Below are 25,353 nucleotides of genomic sequence, written 5' to 3'. Positions count from 1 at the left end.
ACGAGGCTCAGGTCTATCATACCGGAGGAGGGAGTAACCTGGGAGAGATTTTTTTTTTTTTTTTTTTGTATACTGAATCGAGGCTCGTGAAAGAGCTAACATTTATTTCACAAACAAATCAACCAGACAAACAAAATATACAAAAAGTGGGAGTGGAAGACAAGATGGGGAGAGAAGGGGAAGCACACAACCACAACATTTGAGAGCATGGAGAAGTGTGGGAGGGAGAGGGCTTGGGGGCAGGAAGGGGGGGGGGGTGGGGAAGAGGTATAAAACACCAAGATACCAAGGAATCAGAGACATCATGAAGGAGGAAAGTTTCTGTTAAGCAGATCACATCTGGTTTGTCAGTAGCAACCTGTATGGAGAGATCAGTCAAGTTTGAGCGAAGGCCCCGGATGTTTGAAGTCCATACCATTAATGAAGAGGAAGGGGGAGAAACCACATCATACTTTGTTCCATTGATGTCCGCCATATTCATACACTGAATTATAATGAAGGAATACATTGTTACCTCTTCATTCTGGGCTCAAAAGACGAGTTGCCATGCTTAGATTAAGCAGCTTCTCTTCCATTCAAAGATGTTTGGCGACTGAATAAAAGCCGTTAGACCTTCTTTCGAACATGGTCGAAATAATCACACACGTACATTACAAAGCATTCCAATACATGACTCTGCGCTTGATGAACACATATTGTGGCAACAGAGTGTTCAAACTAAAGTATATCGATACAAATCAGGGGTAATACACAGCACTATTTCCGCATTACGTATGTACACAAACTTGTGAGTTGTGATGCGGTCCTTGCCAATTACACTGTGCTGTACGACCGGAAGTGCCTCAGAAATAAATCAAGATACCGGTTGATTAAATTTAACATTACAAGTTGCAGTTCAAATAAAATTAAAATATATCATATCATGAAGTTATATTTAACAACCAGAAACAGCAAACATAATTATTTGATGTTATTTACACCGACCCCTCTGAACCCTCGTGTGGTGAGGCGCCCGAGCCACATCAGTATCATTAAAACTTTGATTGAGGGATCTTCAAACATTGAAGCATTTCTTTTGACTGTCTACACCCACCCTAAGCCTGGTGTTGGTTTAGGGTGCCTTCACATACACGGATTATTCTTACGAGTCCTTACGGATCGCCAACTCGTAGTCAATCGCAAGCATCCGTAAATAACGGAAGATGATTTTTGACATGTCAAAAGTTGTTGCGAGTTGTGAACAGTTATCGACGGATACCAGCGAGTTATTTACGGATGCTTGTGATTGACTACGAGTTGGCGATCCGTAAGGACTAGTAAGAATAATCCGTGTATGTGAAGGTTGCATTAACGGTTACATTAACCAATCAAGATGAAATTTATTGAGCGCCATGTCGGCATAAACTGGTGGAGAAAAAAATAATAATGATGTCATCAGTCACGTAGTTCGGCCGCCATCTTGGAAAAACCGAAAAACATTGCACCCTCCATATCTCAAAAAACGCTGCACAGAAATATTTGAGACTGGTCTCATTGTAAAGAACTCTCCATGGGGAAAAAAATATGTTAATGATGATGTCATAGGTGCCTCCATTATGACGTCATTATTTTGCTCAGGCTGAACATATCGTCGAACCTGTCATATATCACAATTGCCATGCTCTGCCTTTACGTTTTTCGTTCAGTGTGAAAAACAAACAAACCGATTGTTAAAATGACCATGAAATATCGAAAGCATCGGCGTTACGTCTCTTCCAACGACACAGTACTTATAGGCCCGGCAGGAAGGGTCATGTTATTGACCCAACCCTTGTGGGGTATATAGATTACAGTCGATCTTCGCTCAGTTCTGTAAGTAAAGCGTACCTCAGGGATGTCGGGATTCCTACAAATTTCTTTGATTAATGCTATGAACAGCATTAGCAGCTGTTTAAAAAGCTAATCACATGTGTTTGTGGTTTATTTTACAAGCCCGGCTACGCTGCTGTAAGATTCCGATCTTGTTACCCTCAGATGAGGAGAGGGTATTGCATTTGAGTCTGTTTGTTACTTGCCAGAAAAGATTCCGGCAAGTATGTTGGTTGGTTGGTTTGTCTGTTTGTCTATCTGTTTGTGCGCAGTACTACGTCTACACCATTGCACATAGAATCGCCAAACTTTACACACATATTTTTCTTGGTCTGGAATAGACTGTACCCAATTTTTAACTCTGTCGGCCCAAGGCCTCCATTATGATGTCATAATTCGATAATTTGACAAGTACAAAACTTCATCTAAGGGCAAGAGAAGATTAAGAGGCTACAACAAAAAGGCTAACACAGCAACAACAACATCAAGCTGCAATAAGGGCAAGAGAAGATGAAGAGGCTACAACAAGAAGGCAAACACAGCAACAACAGCGACAAGCTGCAATAAGGGCAACAGAAGATCAAGAGGATACAACAAAAAGGCGATCACAGCAACAACAGCAACAAGCTGCAATAAGGGCAAGAGAAGATGAAGAGGCTACAACAAAAAGGCTAACACAGCAACAACAGCGACAAGCTGCAATAATGGCAAGAGAAGATAAAGAGGGTAGAAAAAGAAGGCAACAACTTGAACAAGAACAACGGAGGCAAGTAGGTGACCAACATTATTCCTAAATGCTTTCAACGATGATCCAAACACTGCCTACGAATCAAACCCCAATTACGATATTGGTAGAAGATGAGAAATATGTGAGCATTGCCATGCAAAAAAATGGAAAAGAGAGCCACCTTCCATGTGTTGTTCAAATGGTAAAGTTCAATTACTACTTTTGAGGGAGCCGCCGGAACCATTAAATGCTCTTCTAATGGGAAGAACTCCAGATTCTAAAATGTTCTTGAAAAACATTAGAAAGTACAACAGCTGTTTTTACATGACGTCTTTTGGAACAAATCAAATTAGAGAGGATGGTTATATGCCCACTTTTAGAATTCAAGGCCAGATTCATCATAAAATTGGTTCTCTTTTACCTTTACGAGATGAACCTGCTAAATTTCTGCAAATTGATTTCATGAGTCATGAAGAAGAAGAGGTCAAACATGGAACAAATGTACAAATTCCCAATCTTGATTCAAACATTGTTCATGCTCTTCAGGATATTGTTATGGATTCGGCCTTTCCATTGTTGTGGTTTTCATCCACTTGTAACATTACTGGTTATGTATTATTATTCTTATCGGGGTTGGAAGGAAACAGCGGTTATTGTTGTTTAAGGGAAATGGTTATTGTGGTTAAAAGGTTAAAAAGCGCTCATAGTAAAAATGAGAGAGTAAATCGGATCATGAACCGGAAGATGTCGAGCGAGGAAGAAGAGGTCGTGAGGCAAAGGTCGGGGAAGACGCAGGTCGAAGCTCCGTGACGGGCATGGTCGAGCGAACGTCGCGAGGGAACTTTGAGACCTTGAAAGGAAGTTCGTGTGATAGGTGTTATCGCCAGAGTATTGAGGAACCTGCGTAGTCAGGTATCGGCATTGAGGTTCCAGAGAATCCTTGCCTAGAGGCTCCAGCTCGAGTGAGAGCCATCCACCATTTCGCCCCGCGCGCTGCGTTCATCGGAAAAGGTTTTTGTCACGTCGGCTGGTCTTATCCTCTGGTGGTCTGCCGGGGATGGCTGTGTACTAAAGCGGCGTTTGAAGATTACACGGCAATTCGCTGATTGAATGGCAAATGTGTATGTCGGCGCGCGTCTTTGGGGATTTTCCATTCTAACCCGAGTTTGCTGGGTGTTGGACCACGTGACTTGTGTGTCGATTTGACCACTTACGCCTCGATTGATCTTGATCGTACATTGTTCCAACGATCGCTGGAGCAAATCAACTTCGCCTTGGAGAGTTATAGAGACATTGAGGAGTGCTTGGTTCCATTCCCTGGGAGTGCCGTGAGTTCGAGCTAAGTTACTAGATAAGGTGGTACCATCTTAAGATATTGATTGTATGGTTGATTACTATTATTGTTGTATCGGGATTCCTGGGTGCTCTTTAATATATTCTTTGGTTGTGGATAACTCATGGTGTGGTTTCCCTATTGATTTCGACACGGAATAACATATTTCTTTTCTGCCGTGGCTCCTCCCGGGGTTCGGGGGTAGAAGAAGACCAGGTCGGGGAGGAGCACGGAACAATATGCTCTTCCAATATAATCCTTATGTATCCAGTATAAAGTCTGCAATGGAGAAGATGACTTCAGATCACTAAAATAATCATCCATGCTGATAAACCCCAGCTGGAGAATATGAAAGGAGATATAATGCTCCTATTACAGATGAAGTTGCGATATTATTGGTTGGTAAGGAGCATTGCACAAGAGATATTGTAATCAAGCAAAGAGACAGCCGACTGAAAAGAATCAACGAAACAGAAAGAGCCTTTGACTCACTTCAATATCATTTGCTGTTTTGGAATGGGGAAGATGGATGGCTACCACTTTCAGTATTTCCAGGAAAATCCACAAACTGGAACTCAAACTTCATAGAAGGTTTTGGCTATGAATTTTCATTCATATCGATTAATGGAAAGATAACATGAATTCAACACAATACAAAGATCCACATCTCTTTTCTACCAATTTGCAGTTGATATGTGGGTTAAAATTGCATCAGAAAGATTATTATTTGTTCACACCCATCAAGCTCAGTTATGAGCAACTGATTACCAAAATCTAAGTGACGCATTTTTAAATGACAGAGATCCAACAACAATAGGAAAATTAGTAATTCTTCCCAAAAACTTTATTGGTGTACCAAGGTACATGAATGAGAAAATACAAGACGCAATATGTTACGTGAGGAATCATGGAAAACCTGATTTATTCATTACATACACTTGCAATTCTCAGTGGCCAAAGATTAAAAGAGAACTCATGGCAAATCAAAAGCCAGATGAGCATCATGATTTAATAGCAAGAGTTTTCTGACAAAAAATCATTGCTTTTATGGATTTGCTCAAGAAAAAACATGTATTTGGAAAAGTAAGATGCCATATGACAACATTTGAATGGCAAAAGAGGATGCATACCCATATATTGATTTGGCTACAGGAGAAGTTAATGCCCAATGAAATAGATGCTGTAATTTGTGCAGAGTTCCCCAGTAAAGATGAAGATCCATTACTCCACAAAATTATATTGACCAAAATGGTTCATAGACCATGTGCACATTTTAAAAGAAAGTCACCTTGCATGAGAGCTGGAAAATGCACCAAGAACTACCCTAAATATTTTCTCTTGGAAACCCAATCGGATAGAGATGGATATCCTTTGTACCAGAGGAGAAAAGTTGCTGATGGTGGCATTTAGGTGCTAATGGCTAAAAATGTTGGACAATCGGTGGATTAGGCCAGGTAAAAAAAAAAAAAAAGTTTCTCGTCTGGACTTTTTTGAAAAAAAGAGGGAGGCCCTTACTATTTACTATTTTCATTTTTTTTGCTATTTTTTTCCAAGATGGCTGCCATGAATTGAATGACCACTGTGGCCATTCAACCTCAACTCCACATTGAATGACCACGAAATAAATGAAAAATCAATACTGCAGAAATCTAGGCCTACTTTATTAACTACAACAGGGCCTAGATACCGAGCTTCTCACTCAGAGACCCGCGTTGTACTCCCACCTCCCACCATTAAACCTACATCATAGGGTAGGACTATGGCCTGACTGTATTCACACTTCAGAATACACAAAACTACAGCTAGTACTAGGCCATCCAAGTATAGCGTTACAGCTACATATGGATTTTTTAATGCACCAAGTATTTAAAAACAAGTACACGAGAAAATGTATGTCTTGATATGGCTTAAATATTTACGCTATATCACGACGCCAACTTACTTTCGTTGTTTGGTATCCATCACCAATGTCATCTCCATCGTCAAATTCTCCACTGGCAAATTTAGCAAAGAGATCGTTCAACGTTTGCTTCTCATCTCCAACTGATCTCGCGAACCAAGACTTCAAAACTTTTGTCGACTAACGTATGCTTACACACACGAATATCGTCATATTCCCTACTCAAATTTGTACCATTAAAAGTATGAAATGCAAGATTTTTACACGTAAATTGCACTTGCCCAGTGCACAACCGCTGCGAGAATTGACCGTCTTTAGCACAAAGTGTCTGCGTTAAGCCGAGCATGTATTAACCAGGAAGTTCCGTTAGAGGGCGGGATCCATAATAGTTCAGATCATCAATGCACAAGATACGATCAGCAAACGCCGGGAAGCGGCAAGTTTTAGACCGAGTTTCTTCGCAAAACGATTTTTTTTTAAACAAGTATATATTAAAAAAAAAAAGTATTAAATAGTAAATAAAAGTAGGCGGCAACCAAAAAGTAAGCGGGCGGGGACGCGAAACCTTTTTTTTTTTTTTTTTACTTAGCCTTATACCACACAATCCATGTCTCTCCAGAATGTGCAATGCCCAGATCAATGTAGAATTTTACAATTATGTTAAATCGATTAAGTATTGTCTGTAAATATGTAAATAAAGGTCAAGGTATGGCTGTATTTTCATTAGGCAGAGATGGACAAGACCACTATGATGAGACCTATGCATATCAGAATGCTCGATATTTAACTACCAATGAAGCACTCTGGAGAATATTTGGCTTTGCCATCCATGAGCATCATCCAACCATTCAGAAACTTCAAGTTCATCCAGAAAATGGTCAGAGGATCTATCTATAATTCCAGTAATCTCTGTGTGTTTGTTTGTCTGTGACCGCTGTTTCTCGACAACCACGGGTCCGATATACTTTAAACTTGCCAGGTATATTGCTGGGGACCCGAGGATGTGCCTTTTCAAGGTTTCATATTAATCGGAGAAGTAGTTACCGAGCTATGTCCAAAAAACGATTCAACCAATCAGAGAGCAGCGAGCTATCGCGTGTGCCGAACGTGGCGAACACACTCTGCCTCGGATGGCACATTTGAGAGCGTATTCATTTATTTCACGTTTGCAAACTATGTTGGCGCTATGTTGGCGTTAAACTATGTTTTAAAACTAATAATAAAACTAATAAAAACTAATTTGCGATTCATCGTAACTGCGATATACGACCTTCCGGAGCTCCTGTGAGAGCGTGCGCCATTACGGATAGTACGGGTACGTGCATGCCATATGTTGGCGTTAAACTATGTTTTAAAACTAATTAAACGGACAAATTTCATGTCATGTTTCATGTAAATAGAGGGGGGGGGGGGGTTGTCACTGTACTCGCAAGCCGTTCGCCGTTCGCTTTGGCGTTGCGAATGGACCAAAACATTTCATGGACCAAACCATTTCATGTAAAGCGTTCGCCGTTCGCTTTGGCGTTGCGAATGAACCAAAACATTTCATGGACCAAACCATTTCATGTAAATAGAGGGGGGGATATAATTTTAGATATAGATATAGTACGGGCATGCCCTAGTTTATTATAACTCCAGCACTGCAGCACAAAAACCCCAAGAGGCCTCGATTACAACTCTTCCAGCTTTTTTTCCAGCTTTGGAGAGAAGGTAATTTTGCTCAGACACTCCTTTACAATGAGGTTCCAAAATATATCACCTGGGCTGCTGGTGGCAGAAAGTGGAAAAGGAGTGTTCAAGGCAATCCTGCAGAACTTTATCCAAGGGTAAAGTCTAAGGATGCCCTTGCAAGGGTGTACGCAATACATCCAAATATGGGTGAAGTCTTCCATGTGAGGCTGTTACTTCATACTGTTCATGGTCCAAAGTATTTTGAGGACTTGAAGACAAACGAGGATAGGATTTGTGATACCTTCAAGGAGGCCTGTTTATTACATGGCTTACTGGATATGACTGACACTAGAAACAAACTCCAGAAGAAGCTGTTATTAGTCGCTCTCCGAGACGACTGCGACACTTATTTGCCATTCTCATAACAGTGTGCCCTAACTGAACCCCAACAACTATGGAATTGTCATAAAGAGAGCATGTCTGAGGATATCTTACGCAGAATTCATAGAGAATCTCATGATTTAGAAATGACATTGTAATGAAATTTTCAATGAAGCTCTCATGATGATTGGATTTCAGAGGACAAATTTATGGATTTCAGAGAACATGATCTGAATCATGATTGACTTCAAAGACCTAATGGAACAACCTGTGAATTAACGAGCGAAATGTTAAAGGAGATACATCTCTTATTATAATAGAGCAAACGTATTTGATTATGTATGTCGTTACGTTTATATGCGACGAAACGTCTTCTTCTTCAAATGAAATAACCACCCTCTTAATTGTGTAAAGACTGCTGAGACCCAACAGACCTTTGACGACCCTTTAATTTCCCCAAGACCCAAAAGACCCCGAAGAACAAAAAAGACCCCGAAGACCAAAAAAGACCCCGAAGACCAAAAAAGACCCCGAAGACCAAAAAAGACCCCGGAGACCAAAAAAGACCCAAGGACTCTTAAATACCCCAAGGACTCTTAAATACCCCAAGGACTCTTAAATACCCCAAGGACTCTTAAATACCCCAAGGACTCTTAAATACCCCAAGGACTCTTAAATACCCCAAGGACTCTTAAATACCCCAAGGACTCTTAAATACCCCAAGGACTCTTAAATACCCCATGGACTCTTAAATACCCCATGGACTCTTAAATACCCCAAGGACTCTTAAATACCCCAAGGACTCTTAAATACCCCAAGGACTCTTAAATACCCCAAGGACTCTTAAATACCCCCAAGGACTCTCAAATACCCCAAGGACTCTTAAATACCCCAAGGACTCTTAAATACCCCAAGGACTCTTAAATACCCCAAGGACTCTTAAATACCCCAATGACTCGTAAATACCCCAAGGACTCTTAAATACCCCAATGACCCAAAACACCCCAAAGACCCAAAACACCCCAAAGACCCAAAACACCCCAAAGACCCAAAACACCCCAAAGACCCAAAACACCCCAAAGACCCAAAACACCCCAAATACCCAAAACACCCCAAAGACCCAAAACACCCCAAAGACCCCAAAGACCCAAAACACCCCTGTTACTAATTCCGGGTTTATGGGGATTACGATTCAGGTCATTTCTTATTAATGTATATTCTATTAAAGGTTGTTGTGATTAAAGGGTCAGGAGCCCTTCTCGGCAAAAATAAGACCGGAAACGGGATCGTGAACCGAGAAAAAAAGGAAGCCGAGGTCTGGGAGAAGGGGTCATCTTTATCCTCGCCCAGCTCCAACGCGAGCCGAGTCAATCTTGACCTGCTTTGGAACGCGGAGTTTGAAAAGCCTGTCTGGCGAGAGGAGTTACCTGCGCGGGGTAATTACCTGTTACATGTCAAGTTGCCGTGGGTTCCTGAAAGGAACCAAGCGTCCGGCACCGTTTGCCTCAACGTCTACAAGGACGCGTACGGGAGGCGCCTTGGGCCTCGCGTGCTTTGCGAGCCCAGAAGCCGCGATCACGGGCTCCGACCTCGGTGGGTTGCCGAGGAGGTGTCCGCTGCAGCAGCTGTTCCTGGTACGGGACGTGCACGTTTGAAGCACGTCAGGCAGGGTCCGTTCAACCGCCCGCATGCGGAGATCGAACTACGGGGGCGCAGGGTCGGCGCGAATACCTCCAGCCTAGTCGACCTTGTTCGGCCATTGACTGGAGATCGCGATTCGCCGGTGCGAATCGACCTTCACCTGGGTCGGGAGGGGCCCAGAGACATTGTGAGAGACATTGACCATTGAGGGTGCCGTGAGTGGGGTTCAAGGGGGGAATATATAAGATGGCCATCTTAGAAATATTGTTGGACTATTCATACTGAGGGGGGAAGTATTGTGTTGTTGATGAGTCTACTCAAGGGGGAATATATTGTTGATTGATCCGGATCCTTGGTGTGGGGTTTCTTATTGACTTGAATCGTTTCCTTCGTGAGTCCACTGGAGGGTTTATTTCATATTGATTGCGTTACGAAAGCGTTTCAATCATATATCTTTCTGGCGGGGTTCCTCTCAAGGTCCGGGGGGTCACCGAGACCAGGTAGTCACAGGGAGGACCACGTAACAGAATTGGGGGCTCGTCCAATTGAATGTCCGGGATCTAAAATTGTATAAAATAATAAAATAATATTTTTATTAATTAAAATTTATTAATTAATTATTAATTAGGAAAATTATAAGATTCCATGAATTAGCCTGGTAAAAAAAAAAAAAAAAAATTGGGAAATTGTGTTAAAGTCTTGTGTGAAGGTTAACAGGTGTTACCAGTAGTCACCATGGCGTTTGTGGCACAGAACTTTGTGGTAACCCCTAGTGAGGCACAGTCCCGAGCATTACTAAAATCGGACCTCTTGAAATTGGCCAAACATTTTAACTTGGAAGTCCGAACTAATTTGAGGAAGGCAGAGTTGCAGACCACGGTGATACAATCTATGGTGGGATTAGGAACATGGGACGAGTTAGCCTGGGAGTGGCTACCCGAAGAACCAGAAGACGTTGAGCTCCGGAAACTGGAGTTGCAATTACTGAGCCAGGAACGGATCAAAGAAGAAGAAAGGAAAGCAGAAAAAGAAAGAGCAGAAGAAGAAAGGAAAGCAGAAAAGGAAAGAGCAGAAGAGGAAAGAAATGAAAGGAGAGAGGAACGAGAACTCCAGGAAAGGTTAGAAAGGATGAAAACCGAGGAAAGGAGAGCTGCAAGGGAACTCGAAGCAAAGGAGAGAAAAGCCGAAAGGGAGTTGAAGGAACGTGACCTGGCGTTTCAGCAAGAAATTAAATTCAAGGAGCTGGATTTAATGAGAGAACGGGGAGAGGTACCACCCTTGCTGACGGGGTTGACACCTAGCCAGAACACCTGGGATGTGGGCAGACATGTGAGGCTGGTTCCACCCTTCAGTGAAAAGGAAGTCGCTAAATTTTTTTCACACTTTGAGAAAGTGGCTCGACAGTTAAATTGGCCGGAGGAGGCCTGGACCATACTAGTGCAAAGTGTGCTGGTGGGTAAAGCTCAAGATATTTATTCGGCACTACCAATGGACCAATGTGCAGATTATGAGGTATTGAAGAAGCACATTCTCCAAGCCTATGAGTTGATTCCTGAAGCTTACCGGCAAAAATTCAGGAATGCCAGGAAGAGGGAGAGTGAGACCCATGTGGAGTTGGCCAGAGTGAAAGAAAACATGTTTGATCGGTGGTGTGAGTCAAAAGGAGTCGGGAGAGACTTCGAAGCATTGCGTGACTTGATCCTGGTGGAGGAATTTCAACAGTGTGCCCACGAGGACATCAAAGTGTACCTGCAGGAAAAGAAAGTACCAAAGTTGTGGGACGCAGCCACCATGGCAGATGATTATGCCTTAACACACCGGATAGGGGTCCATGAACCGAACTCCTCACCTAGATTTCCGCAGGGGAGTTATGGAACATCAGGTGTGGAGAACGACAATACATGGCGGCAGCCTTGAGATGATTATGGGGGCAACTCGGATCCTCCAACTGTTCGAAACCAGGGGGCTACGGGCCCAAGACAAACTTACTTTTCGGGGGGCCCGAGGCAGACCACAAGTTTTTCCTCCGGGCCTACTTGCGCTTTTTGCAAGAAACCTGGACATGTGATGTCCCAATGTTATGCCCTGAAAAAGGAAAATCAGGAGAGGAGTTCGACGAGTGCGACTCCAAACGCAATGGCCATTGTAAGAAATCACCATCAAAAGGGTTACCAACCATTTATTTCAGAGGGGTATGTGTCACTGGATGGAGCCTCGACTAACCACCGGAGACCGGTTAAGATATTGAGGGACACAGGAGCACATCAATCTTTAATGCTTCAAGGCATCTTGCCATTGTCAGAGGAGACGGCAACTGGTGATAGTGTTCGTTTACAGGGGATTGGTGGCTGTGTTAGTGCTCCACTCCATGCCATCCAGTTGGAGTCCGATGTGGTGTCAGGACCAGTCACCATAGGTTTACAAGCCACTCTTCCTGTAGAGGGAGTATCTGTGGTTATAGGGAATGATTTGGCCGGTGGTCAAGTTTATGGTAACCCGATGGTTGTTAAAAAGCCCAGTAGGGAAAATAACACCACACCAGTTTGGGATGGTGACAAGTTTAGCAAGTTATTTGTAGGGGGACTGAACTTCAAAACGGAGGAAGAAGTTCTGACCTCTGTCTTCAACAGATATGGGCCGCTTGTGGAAGTGCGTTTGGTAAAAAACAGGGAAACGCAACAGTCAAGAGGGTTCGGCTTTGTCACGTTTGCACGGACAAAAGACGCCAGAGAGGCAGAGAAGATTTGGAATGGCAAGGAATTGGAGGGTCGGACCATCACAGTAGGGAAGGCATTTCGTAGGCGTAGAGAGGTCTACAGGAGAGGACAACTTGGCGGTAGTTTTGGGGGTGGCCGCAGCCGATGTTACTATGGAGGCTCCCAGAGTTACGGCATCTCCCGGAAAAATTAGTATCAGAGAACTGGCCGAGAAGGAGACCGGCCGGCAGGTGACTACGGTGACCAGGGGTCCCACCGTAATTATTAGGAGTCCAGAGAAGTGGAAGCATGGAATACGGTGGAGCCGCTGAGCCCAGATTCCCACACGAACTAACCGTGAACGCGATGTTCCTAAAGGCGTCCAGGGAGTGAACTTTCCTGCACGGACTAACCGTGAACTCCACGTTCCTGAAGGCGTCCATGTAGTGCACTGTCCTCCCCGGACTAACCGTGAACTTCACCTTCCTAAAAGCCGTCCTGGTAGGAATACTCAGCTCGGCCTCCCGGGGAAAGAGTTAGCGATTTTCTGGCCTCTGGGTTTTTGACCATAACCCCTTAACCTTCATTCAAGAGAAACTAAAAGTAAAATTGTGGTTGCTTTATTTGTTGGGAAGGTGGAATATTGTTGCCCCGGGGATTGCTGATTTGGGTTGGGAATATATTTTGCTTGTTTAAAGAGGGCATGCAAAGAAAGTTTTCACGGTGTTCAAACTTTCTTTCTTGAAGGGGGGGAGTGTTACGTATTCTGGGTTTATGGGGATTACGATTCAGGTCATTTCTTATTAATGTATATTCTAATAAAGGTTGTTGTGATTAAAGGGTCAGGAGCCCTTCTCAGCAAAAACAAGACCGGAAACGGGATAGTGAACCGGGAAAAAAAGGAAGCCGAGGTCTGGGCGAAGGGGCCATCTTTTTACTCGCCCAGCTCTGACGCGAGCCCAGTCAATCTTGACCTGCTTTGGAACGCGGAGTTTGAAAAGCCCATCTAGCGAGAGGAGTTACCTGCGCAGGGTAATTACCTGTTACGTGTCAAGTTGTCGTGGGTTCCTGAAAGGAACCAAGTGTCCGGCACCGTTCGCCTCAATGTCTACAAGGACACGTATGTGAGGCGCCTTGCGAGCCCAGAATCCGCGATCACGGGCTCCGACCTCGGTGGGTTGCCGAGGAGGTGTCCGCTTGCAGCAGCTGTTCCTGGTACGAGACGTGCACGTTTGAAGCACGTCAGGCAGGGTCCGTTCAACCGCCCGCGTGCGGAGATCGAACTACGGGGGCGCAGGGTCGGCGCGAATACCGCCATCCTAGTCGACCTTGTTCGGCCATTGACTGGAGATCGCGATTCGCCGGCGCGAATCAACCTTCACCTGGGTCGGGGGGGCCCAGAGACATTGTGAGAGACATTGACCATTGAGGGTGCCGTGAGTGGTGTTCAAGGGGGGAATATTTAAGATGCCCATCTTAGAAATATTGTTGGAATATTCATACTGAGGGGGGAAGTATTGTGTTGTTGATGAGTCTACTCAAGGGGGAATATATTGTTGATTGATCCGGATCCTTGGTGTGGGGTTTCTTATTGACTTGAATCGTTTCCTTTGTGAGTGCACTGGAGGGTTTATTTCATATTGATTGCGTTACGAAAGTGTATAAATCATATATCTTTCTGGCGGGGTTCCTCTCGAGGTCCGGGGGGTCACCGAGACCAGGTAGTCACAGGGAGGACCACGTAACAACCCCAAAGACACAAAACACCCCAAAGACCCAAAACACCCCAAAGACCCAAAACACCCCAAAGACCCAAAACACCCCAAAGACCCAAAACACCCCAAAGACCCAAAACACCCCAAAGACCCAAAACACCCCAAAGACCCAAAACACCCCAAAGACCCAAAACACCCCAAAGACCCAAAACACCCCAAAGACCCAAAACACCCCAAAAACCCAAAACACCCCAAAGACCCAAACACCCCAAAGACCCAAAACACCCCAAATACCCAAAACACCCCAAAGACCCAAAACACCCCAAAGACCCAAAACACCCCAAAGACCCAAAACACCCCAAAGACCCAAAACACCCCAAATACCCAAAACACCCCAAATACCCAAAACACCCCAAAGACCCAAAACACCCCAAAGACCCAAAACACCCCAAAGACCCAAAACACCCCAAAGACCCAAAACACCCCAAAGACCCAAAATACCCCAAAGACCCAAAACAAACACCACAAACAAACACCCCAAATACCCCAAATACCCAAAACACCCCAAAGACCCAAAACACCCCAAGTACCCAAAACACCCCAAAGACCCAAAACACCCCAAAGACCCAAAACACCCCAAAGACCCAAAACACCCCAAAGACCCAAAGCACCCCAAAGACCCAAAACACCCCAAAGACCCAAAACACCCCAAAGACCCAAAACACCCCAAAGACCCAAAACACCCCGAAGACCCAAAACACCCCGAAGACCCAAAACACCCCGAAGACCCAAAACACCCCGAAGACCCAAAAACACCCCAAATACCCAAAACACCCCGAAGACCCAAAACACCCCGAAGACCCAAAACACCCCGAAGACCCAAAACACCCCGAAGACCCAAAACACCCCGAAGACCCAAAACACCCCGAAGACCCAAAACACCCCGAAGACCCAAAACACCCTGAAGACCCCAAATAACTGTAAAGACCCTTAAAGACCCTTTAGACCCAAAAGACCCTTAAATACCCCAAATAAAAAACATGCCAAAGACTCTTAAAGACCCAGAGGAAACAAAAGAACCTTAAGACCCCAAAGCCTCTGAAGACACCAAAATACCCAAAACACCTCAAAGACCTAAAATACCCTCAAAGTCCCAGAGGATCCAAATGACCCTGAAGACCCAAAACACCATGAATATCCAAAAGACCAAAATGGTCAAAGATGCCTACCCCTCTGAAACGACGTTTGGTGAGGCGCGGGGAGCGCACCGAATCACACTTGTAATAACAACCAAGGCGGAAGTGAAGGATCCATAACATTATCTATTTGTACACACTAAATCAAGCCATTGAAGGAAAATGAAACAAAAACGGACAGGATGGAAAAGCGTACAGCAAAGAAAAGGCAGGTATTTACAAGCACACAAGATTCAATAATAATAATGGGGCACGTGTTTTCAAGCACATCAAGCAATAACCAAACATTAAGAAAGGCACAAAAGAGTAGATCTTACCCACAGCACTTATTTCACCCGAAGCATTCTTAGTTATTTATTTATACACAAGACATGGCTCCAACAGAATCATTACGGAAAAAATATAGAGAGGAAGTAAAGAGGACAAAGAGGGAGGGCAAACTATATTGAAGACCACTGACTCAACCTCGGCAGGCATCGACATACGTGTGCCAATCCCACAACGGGAAGACAAATAGGAAAAAGGGAGGGGTAATGAGAGCAGAATGTTGTGAGTGTGAATGAGAACAGTGTGTGAAGTGCAAGCTTTAGACTTTAGAGGAAGACGGATCAAGAGGCCAATCATTGAGAGCTCTTTCAATCGTGATACAAACACCATGTGCGTCTCAAGGAGACGAATTAGCGGTTCTTTTGAGGAAAGCAAAAGAAGGATTATGCACATCTGTCGTGGGGATATCTTCACACACTAAGGACATTGTGGCTCTCTTGTTCTCGTCCTTTGGCCCTGTGCTCGACTCCTCACAGCGCAGTCTGCCCTGCGCTGTCTGGATCAGCTATGGAGCAGCTTGTCCCAGCTTAAGCGCAATTGATCTTGGCAAGTGATCACTCCATGGCACAAAGAGGTAGGCAGCTTCTCCACGGGTCCCCAGCACGTCCTAACAGCAGAAACTCGGGCATTCCAACTTTTTAAGCCAATTGGGTTGGAGTAATGTGCCTGGGAGGTGGAGTTCCAGGAAGGAGAAGTCGTGGCGTTCCCCTTGACTCGGCGCAGCACATAACAGCACACTCTCCCGCAAAAACAATCATTCAGAATGTATGGCTCATCCCCAAGGTCGGCCACGCCTCTTGTCATGGTTTTCCCGTACATCCACGGATGTTTCCCTCCTCGCGCTTTTGAGTGAGTGAAGAGGTTTTGTCTGCAATGTTGTTTTGTTTAAAAGATGATCGAGCATCGTGTAAGACAATTGGAGAGAAGGGAAAAACATAACAAAACCCACCCAACGCATTTGTCCCATTTCCATCTGAAAAGGTGGAGGTCTATCTGCACACGTAAACTAACAGCATGACCGATTCTAACAGCATGACCATGACTGACCAGGGAGGGAGGTGCACTTATTTACCAGGGGGGGGGGGGGAGGTTTCATAACAATCACAATATTATCGCACTCTCTGCGCATGTGCGGTCGGTAAACATTCACAGCCAAAGTAGTTAAACGACAGGTTTGTTTACTGATTCATGTTCAAAATAAAACATTAAATTCAAATAAGTTGCCCACATTTGTGGACAGACGGACGTGAACCAATTGCTTCACCCCACCTATCACTTTGAGTTTGCAGGGTAATTAAACAGCTACCTCCAAGCACAACATGGGAATCTAAAAGTTTTTCATGTCAAAGACACAAGAAATGCCAATATTCTGGACTGCATGTTCCAATTTGCAGAAACCCTTGTTGACACCACAGTTAAACTGAGATTTTTCTGTGACTTTCACCCCATCTGAAAGTACCACAAATACAGTGAGGCAGGTTAGATCAGGTATGGCAACCCATCGCCATGCCCACTTTCTGCAGGTACTTTTTCAGGAGTATTTAAGCAGTGGAGATGAAGCACGATACGAGGTGAATGTAGATTGCAGACCCAATTAGAGATGGTTCATGTCTCTGGAGAACTGTGCGGTTTCCTGGGTGTCGATGTGACAGAGTCGAGGACGACGTGGCTGGTAATTTGAGCGGGACAGAGAGGATAATCAAGGAGCGGAGATGAAGCCAGACAGGAAGCAAATGTGGATTGAAGGCCTGTTTCCACCAGAGCCGACGCTCAGAGACTGTTCCCGTATCGAGAGGACATGAGGACGACCTTGCTGGGAAGGAAATGCTCAGAATGGCAAGGAAAAGCACTTCACTGACAGATGCAATGGGCATGGAGGTCTGCGAACCCGAACAAGGCCTTGCAGTTGATTGTGTGCTCCAAACATTATTCAGAGAAGCAATCGACAAACGTAATGTCGAGTCACCAGCTCAGAGATCCCAGAGGTGAGAAACTACTTCCGATGGGCTGAAGGAGGGTGGGCGAAGTGCTGGGGGAAGGTAATAGCCTTCGACAAACAAAATGCGTGTTGGGCATAAAGTAAACGAAAACAAATTATGGGACACAAACCACCGTGTGGTATTAGTCTATGTGGCGGCACCGAGCTCACTCCAAAGAATGAAGCCTGCACCTCCTCCAGTGGGAAGAAACAGCATCTCACAATTGGATAGAGATTGGCACCACACAAAGAGGCTGTTTAGGTGCTACCCATCTAAAAAACTAAACTCTAGAAAAGGAACCTTAGAGCAAGGAGGAGAAGGAGTCCATTTACGTTACTACTGCAATAGACGTTACTACTGTAACGTCTATTCAAAACATCGACAGTGGGGGGTGGCCAGCAGAGGAACATTAATGGCCCAGCTGAGGAATACCAAATTGACCACCAGAGCAGGAATGGTGCCATCCAAAAAAATTGAAAAATTTGAGTCAACGGCACATAAATCCGAAAATAAAAATAATATAGATTTGGTGAAGGGCAGAGGACAAGCACAATAAATGAAGAGGATGGGAGCCACATGGTCAGAGATGGACAGAGGAGAGGTGCAAAAGTGGCCACAATGGCACGGGGAGGGACTGCGCGATGAAGCAATGGTTTGGTCTATGGAGCATCACTGGGGACCTCGCCGCGAAGGTGTGGTGAGACAGAGGTAGAGGAGACAAAGAACCACTCCAATGGGGAGGGGAAACAGACCCGACTTACAATCGTGGACCGAGTGAAAACACCAACACAAATTGAATTGGATGAAAATGAAAACGGCGGATGATAACACACAGAAGGACAGAAGAAACAGGGGGGTGAAGGAGAGAAGGAGTAAAAGGATGATGAGGAATAGCGAAGACTGGAATATGAGCTGGCAAACAAAATAGTGGAGATGAGGTTGCACCATATGGGGAAAGACCACAACTATACAAGAAAACAATCGACGGACAAAAATGCTGTTTGGGGGACACCCCCAAAAAAGAAGGAATGTGGAGCAATCCATGAACCCATCTGCAAAAGTCTCAATATCCCAGTTCCAGAAAACTCCTGTGAACATCATCCAAAAGCAATCATGGAAAACAATTTAGTAATCCCTGGTTCATGTACAACCGAATTATCCCAATGAGCACAGAAAACAAAGCATTGTGACCATATATATGGGTTGTATATGCATAGGGGCACGATTATCGACAATTCGTTACCATTTGTGTATATCTTGAGTAAATATTAGTGACTGTATGTAAAATTTAACAAATTAAGAAATATCGCGAATCACGTACATGACGAGCCCTATGAATATGATCTCAACTCGTTTGTGCAAACCTTCAGATAATGACAACTGGGCGTTTCTCGTCCCCAATGGTCCCATCTAGCCAAATACATGGGTTGAAAGTATAAATGTCCACAGATGCATGAATGAAATTCACAATTTTTTTTCTTTTCTTTTTTTGTATACAGAATCGAGGCTCGTGAAAGAGCTAACATTTATTTCACAAACAAATCAAACAGACAAACAAAATATATAAAAAGAGGGAGTGGTAGACAAGATGGGGAGAGAAGGGGAAGCACCCAAACAAAACATTTGAGAGCAGGGACATCGGGAGATGTGCGGGAGCGAGAGGGCTTGTGGGGAGGAGGCGTGGGAGGGGGGGAGGGTGGGAGAACTATAAAACACAAGGACACCAAGGACTTCCAGGACAGAAGTTGGTATTTCAAAAAAAGTGGATTTGGGGTGAAATTAGTGGAAGTTGGTTCACTTTAGTGAAGTTGGTTCCCATACCATTACTGAAATAGTGGTGGATACTTCGAGACTGGGAGGCCTCCATTCCACCTTCTGAACCCCGCATATGTAGACAAAAACCAACCACACACACACACACACACACACACACACACACACACACACACACACACACACACACACACACACACACACACACACACACACATATCTCCCTTGCGTGGCGGATGGGCTGATTATCTGGATCTTCACCAAAATTTAACCAATACGTCGTCACACATGCAACCTGTCCAACAAGTTTAGTCAGAATCCATCCATAATGTTTTCAGATATCCTGCTCACAAACAGACAGGAGTGAAAACATAACCACCATCCACCTTTGGTGGCAGGGATAAAAAAAAAAATCAGCCACAGAACCTAAAGGTTACTTCTTGACATGCGATGTTGTATTTAAAGAATACGTCACGTATCAGACTTTGGTGTTAATCCATCATCCTGAAATTGGAGACAGCAGGAATCACTGAGCCCGATTCCACAGATACCAGAAACGTTGTCCAGATGCACATTTTGAGACCCAAAAATCTTTTCACAGAAACTGCAAAGTTCCCAAATAACATTCTCTAAGGTGACGAAAATATTTCCCAATAGAGAAGAACATGCAATAAGGATATATTGTGGCTTCGAAAAAGAATTCATAAATTTACAGAAGTCAGCATACATTGCAAATTGGAATTTCTCTTTGGCGAGAGAGAGGAGCTCGGTCCGCAATGGATCCGACTCAATACAAGCTCGAATAATCTTCCGATACTCAACTCCAAGCATATCGATCACTGCTTAGGCTGTTTCTGCTCTCAGGCCTTGGGACTTGACCCACTCCAATAAGTTTTCTATTTCACTGATGACGTGCCAAGGATACAATGCTTATGTTAATCACAGAAAGTTATACATGTTATTTTCTTTACTCTGTTTGGAATTTTTTTGAGTTATTATCATCTCAAATTTGATCCCATATCCAGCTAAACGGTAAGTGTATCCAGCTTGATCACCACATTTACACTGACAGTATATGTAAGAGACAGCTACACTCGCCTGTGAGCTGTGAAACATGGTCACCAATAAATGATTTGCCAGTTCGTTGTCCTGATGAGCCAAAATAAGGGGGTAAGCTGGATCGGCCACTCTAATTCCATGTATTTGTGACCAAAAATCTGTCTTTAAAGACCTGAGTAGGACATGGATGCTATCCTAGTTTGAAGGTGATGTGTTGGCCTAAAATAAACATTAAAGCCTTAAATATAGAGTGATGCTTATGTTAGTGAGATACTTGGTTTGCTTCTGAGAACCTATCAGATCAATCTGAGGTGGGGTGGGTGAGAGGCCGACTCGCAGAGTACCATTCAAAGTTGCTTTCAGATTATTCCTGGTCTTTGATTTAGTGCCAATCACAAGTGAAAACCCTGACTCACACAGGTATGTGGTGGTGAATGGTAACAGGAACTTGATTGCCTGCTCTGACTGAATACCCTTCTACTGTAAACCAGAACTTAATATATCCGGGGTTGTATTTTTTGACAATGCATTTCACCTCCTTTTAGCAACTCCTGAAGTTCCGCCACCATCATCGGGTATTATTTTCAGTTAACGGTCCATGTTTGTCAAAATAAAATACGTACAGTAAAATTAAAATACACCAGCTTGCCTTTTCGTGTGAACACGAGATGCCCGAGACGTTCTCCATACCAAAACACCTTCAACAACAAAAACAACAGACATTTTAAGGCCATTTTCCCTGCAAGAGCAGGGGTTAGCCTTGCAGTCCACATGGCAATCTTCTCCATTTTGCCCTATTTTCTGCATCTCCCTTGTTAACCCCCTTGCCCGCATTTCTTCTTCGACCATCTTCAGCCAAGTCTTTCTCGGTCTTCCCCGTCCTCTACTACCTTCTACATTCATTTCCATCACTCTTCTCAACCAGTCACTTTCATCCTTCCTCAACCCATGACCAAACCATCTCAAACTGTTTCTCTTCACAGCATCCATCACAGGGTCTATTCCCATCATCTATCGCAATTCATCAAATTTGTCTTCCTCTCTCTCAACGATTCCCCACACATCCACCGAACCATTCGCATTTCCACCCTTTCCAGCCTTCGTTGCTGCTCTACGTTCATTATCCATGTCTCGCTCCCATAAATCATAACACTTCTCGCACATGCATCATACACCTTTCCCTTCAGCTTCAACGACACTCCCCTCCTCGTCAGCATGCCACTCAGTTCCCGAATCTTCTTCCATGCACATCTCACTCTCGCAACCGTTGCCGAGTCTGATCCACCTTCTCCATTCAGCATGTCTCCTAGGTAACAAAATGTTTTCACACCTTCCAGCTTCACGCCGTCTCCAAGATCCAACTCAACATTTCCTCCATCTGCAGCTCTCTCTGTGCACACCTTACACTTGAATGTAGCTGCTAGGATATGTAGCTCCAAGATACCGAAAACACCTCCGATCAACCAAATGCGATTAATGGCGAAACTGCAAATATCGATTCCGTGAATGTTACGGATGGAAACCCTCACGTCATTTCCTAATTCACCTTTAAGCTCAATCTCTCTGTATTTTCATTTTACACAGAATCATTCCAATCATAAATTAATACAATAACATCAAGATAACTTTTTTTCGTGAGGTTAATTTTACAAACACTTGTGAGTTAAACTAATCACCTGCCTTCTCAGGTGGGTATGATGTCCGTGGACCACAAGGTTGCACCTTCCTGCGCACTGATGGTCATGACCCACCTGTTGAGAATCTCCGGCTTAAACGACTTTTTAGAGAACACAGTCCAACTTTAGTTTTGGATGTAGCACATGGGGCCGCCATTTAATTCCACACCAACGCTACATAGATCCCTCATCCATACATCATCTCCAACCTTTATAACTCCTCATTTAGAGGTGACATTGGTTGTACAAGTTAATTATAAAAACGTTCTATCTAGTTTGTAGTTAAAAGGAAGCATGAAGTTTAACCATCGTTGTATGAAGCTTAGTTATGTCGTCATTTAAAACAATGCAGTGAATGAAACAAAACGGGTGAATCTTCATTCCCGTCATCAACGAACAGAAAATTATTTTATCTTCAAATAAACGTTTTACAGATCTTTCTCAGGATTAATAATTAATTAATAATAAAATGAGAATCTCAGAACAAACCTCTTGAGATCCGTTCACGTATTTGTCACAATTTCAGCACGAGGTTTGCAAGATCACGCGGAAGTTCTTCAACATTATTAAATACTTCCTGGTTAAGCACATCATTCTTCTTCCTCTTTGAAAGAAGATTGTTTGTGTCGCCGGCAATTTGTAAGCCGCCACATTACAGTGCAAAAATAAAAACGAAGATAAAGAGGAAGCGGGACTGCTTCCGGGTTAGGAATGAACCACGTGTGAGTGAGCGCCACAGAACTCAAATAGACGTAGAAGACCTATGCCCGTTCACGACACACACACAGCGGTGGCCCCGCTCGCGCGCTCACGCCGCCATTTTAGTTAGCGCAAGAACTGAATAGGCGAATGTGTGCGCTAGCTAGGCCTAGTGGAAGTGGATGAGTGGACGTGAATTTTTATATTGGACGGTGTTGTGTTGCTTTTAAACACTATTTTATGAATTCTATTCATAATTTAAATCTCTGTCGAAGCATTTTCCTGGCATCTTGACATAGTTTATCCGAATTCCCCGGTAGTTTTCCATTTCATCTCTAGCTGCTAATCTCTCACTCCTTACTATTTGCTGGTTCTTGTACCCCCTCTCCCTCTCTTTCTCTTTCTGCCTATTGCTCCTTTCTCATGTACTTTTTACCACTCTCTCCCTCCTTCTCTTTCCTGCTCCTCTCTTCCTCTATTATTTTCCAGTTCTCAACATAATTGTCTCTCCAGCTCTAAAAACAAACACACAACCCCCCCCCCCCCCCTCTCTCTCTCTCTCTCTCTCCCCCTTTCCACTCCCTTCTCATGCCAATTCTCAGTATGATAGTTTCTCCATCACAGAACTTGACTTTTTTGTTCTGGCTGGTTCTTGGACGAGGTGGTTTGCGCTGTTTCACAGTCTAAAAGTGACAAAGATAAAAATAAACAAAAGAAAATGTATAACTAGACTAGTTCAGTTTCCCAAAATTCACAAATTATATATGTATAGTACATGTATGTGTTACTGCCTTTGGAATGGATCAGACAATTTGTCTGCATTTCAATGGTAGCTTAAACTTCATCGGAACTTTAGATTGATAAAAATGTTTATTTTGTATTTTTCATTCATTCATTTATTATGATATATATTTTTGGTTGTCAGAAAGTTTGGAAGGAAAATTTTATTTTATTTTATTTTGGCCTCTATTCTTTAGTTAGTAAACCGGCCTAATGCAAGAATTCTGAATTTTACTTACCTTTTGGAGATGATTTGGGAAGTTGAAAATGGTTGGAATTGAACCTTGGCGAAGTCTGGTTATCAGGCCAGTACGGTCAAAGCACTCAGCATCAAAATGTTCCGAGCATAGGCTGGCATACTTGCTGGGTGTCCACTTGTCCCTCCTCATCTTTACGAGCCATTCTTTCTGAAGGGTTGAACCATCCTTGGGAAATCTATATTCAAAAGAAAAGACAAAATTTGTGAGCCCCCTTGGGTCTTTGCCCCCCCCCCCCCAACCAAAACTGCTTCCTACGCGCCTGCCCCCCACATGTTTTCTACACTCTATATACGGTACAGTGTCCGAAAATTCAATCACTAGACCATACTCTAGCCCCCAATATTTTTTGCTTGGCGACATTGTACACACAGCAAGGGAAATACTTTATCAAGCTTTATTTCTTTTATCAGTTAAACTCGTAATGTTATCTTGGCTCTCACCCTACATTATGATTAACTAGGGCAAATGGGCACAGATTGCACTCACTCACGCGTCACACCAATATTTTCCACAAAGTAACAATTACTAACGATAAAGAAAGCGATTACAAAATACAACCCTATTAGTCTAATTAGACGACAAATGTTAACCTAGATCCTTGATAACTGAACATGTTTATGCATCTCCTAACAGCCCAAAATTGTGTGTGGCTCAACAAAATTGGGAGAGAAGAGATTAAGAGCTAGAGTCCTTAAGTTCAAGCAAAGGCACGGCCTTTGGTTCAAGTCAAAATGCACTGACAAATCCGCAAACACACACACACACACAAACACACACAAACTAACAGATGGGACTACATAAACGAAAAACTACATCTGTGCATAACGTGAAAGTTTAACTAGAGTTTGGCGAGTAAACTCTTCATAATTAAGAAAAATAAATTACTTACCTGTGGAATGTTTTCCCAGAACCTTTCACAAGTCGATTTGTACAGTTTATTGCAGCACAAGAAGGCATATTGCTGATATTTGTTGAACATTCACACTGCTCATGTTAACAATAGGCCTATCTGTACGCAGAAAGCGGAGGTGTCTTGCGCTAACTAAAATGGCTGCCGCGTTGCGGCGGAGGGGCCACACAGCGGCCTGCATAGTTCTTCTACGTCTATTTGAGTTCTGTGGTGAGCGCTACTCTGTCCGCAATGGCGGATTAACGCACGTGTGTAATGGTCACGTGCCCAAGGGCCCCCGAATTTAATGACGTCATTCAATCAATGCAACCCGAGATCACGAGAGATGAGATAACGCGAGACCGATCGTGGTCCACAATGTTTCGAGATGAGACCGAGGATGGGTCTCACTTTACCTACAAAACATATCACCTTGTGAGTGGTGATAAACAGCATAAAGGGAATGCTCCATCTCGAGGAAAGAAAGCATTGTCATGTAGGAGCTCGGGCTCCCACGTCGATCGGAAGAATGGACGCGACAAAAAGCTGGAATTCATCCGAGTTGCTTTAATCAAACCAAACACTCAGGCACTCTCCAAAAGCCCGTTTATCGGGCAGCAATATATATACATATTATCCCGGAGCATTTGCCCAGGAAAGGCGAGAGGGGGCATGGCCCAGCGTCCTGGCTGCGGCCTGGCAAGTTGAGGGCGAGCCTGCCCGGGCGTCCCGACCGAGGCCTGGCAAGTTGAGTGCGGGCCTGCCCGGGCGTCCTGGATGAGCCCGGCATGGTGATGGCTCCG

General features: G+C 44.0%; 1 protein-coding gene across 1 annotated transcript; it reads right to left on the bottom strand.

The window, feature by feature from the left end:
* Nucleotides 1-2,367: 2,367 nt before the first annotated feature.
* On the bottom strand, nucleotides 2,368-24,782 carry LOC144894315 (THAP domain-containing protein 5-like). The gene is made up of 5 exons (XM_078786897.1): nucleotides 24,551-24,782; nucleotides 23,641-23,836; nucleotides 23,214-23,304; nucleotides 5,851-5,951; nucleotides 2,368-2,475 (listed from the first exon to the last, which is right to left on the bottom strand). The coding sequence occupies exons 1-5, from the start codon at nucleotides 24,616-24,618 to the stop codon at nucleotides 2,368-2,370; spliced, it is 564 nt and encodes a 187-aa protein (XP_078643023.1). The 5' UTR covers nucleotides 24,619-24,782.
* Between the last annotated feature and the right edge of the window lie 571 nt (nucleotides 24,783-25,353).

This window comes from Myxine glutinosa, chromosome 1 (genome assembly GCF_964187855.1).
Source record: "Myxine glutinosa chromosome 1, kmMyxGlut1.1, whole genome shotgun sequence".
Classification (NCBI taxonomy): domain Eukaryota; kingdom Metazoa; phylum Chordata; class Myxini; order Myxiniformes; family Myxinidae; genus Myxine; species Myxine glutinosa.
Note: the sequence above shows the minus strand (reverse complement) of the source record. Positions and strands in the feature narration are given on the sequence as shown.

Bases quoted from the DNA above. Each gene is read 5' to 3' on its own strand.
- LOC144894315 (XM_078786897.1), bottom strand. From the start codon at position 24,618: ATGCCTTCTTGTGCTGCAATAAACTGTACAAATCGACTTGTGAAAGGT. The intron at 23,305-23,640 runs GTAAGTAAAATT...TGTCACTTTTAG, and splicing joins TCCCAAATCATCTCCAAAAG to ACTGTGAAACAGCGCAAACC. The intron at 5,952-23,213 runs GCATGAGAAGGG...TCGCGAGATCAG, and splicing joins AACTATCATACTGAGAATTG to TTGGAGATGAGAAGCAAACG.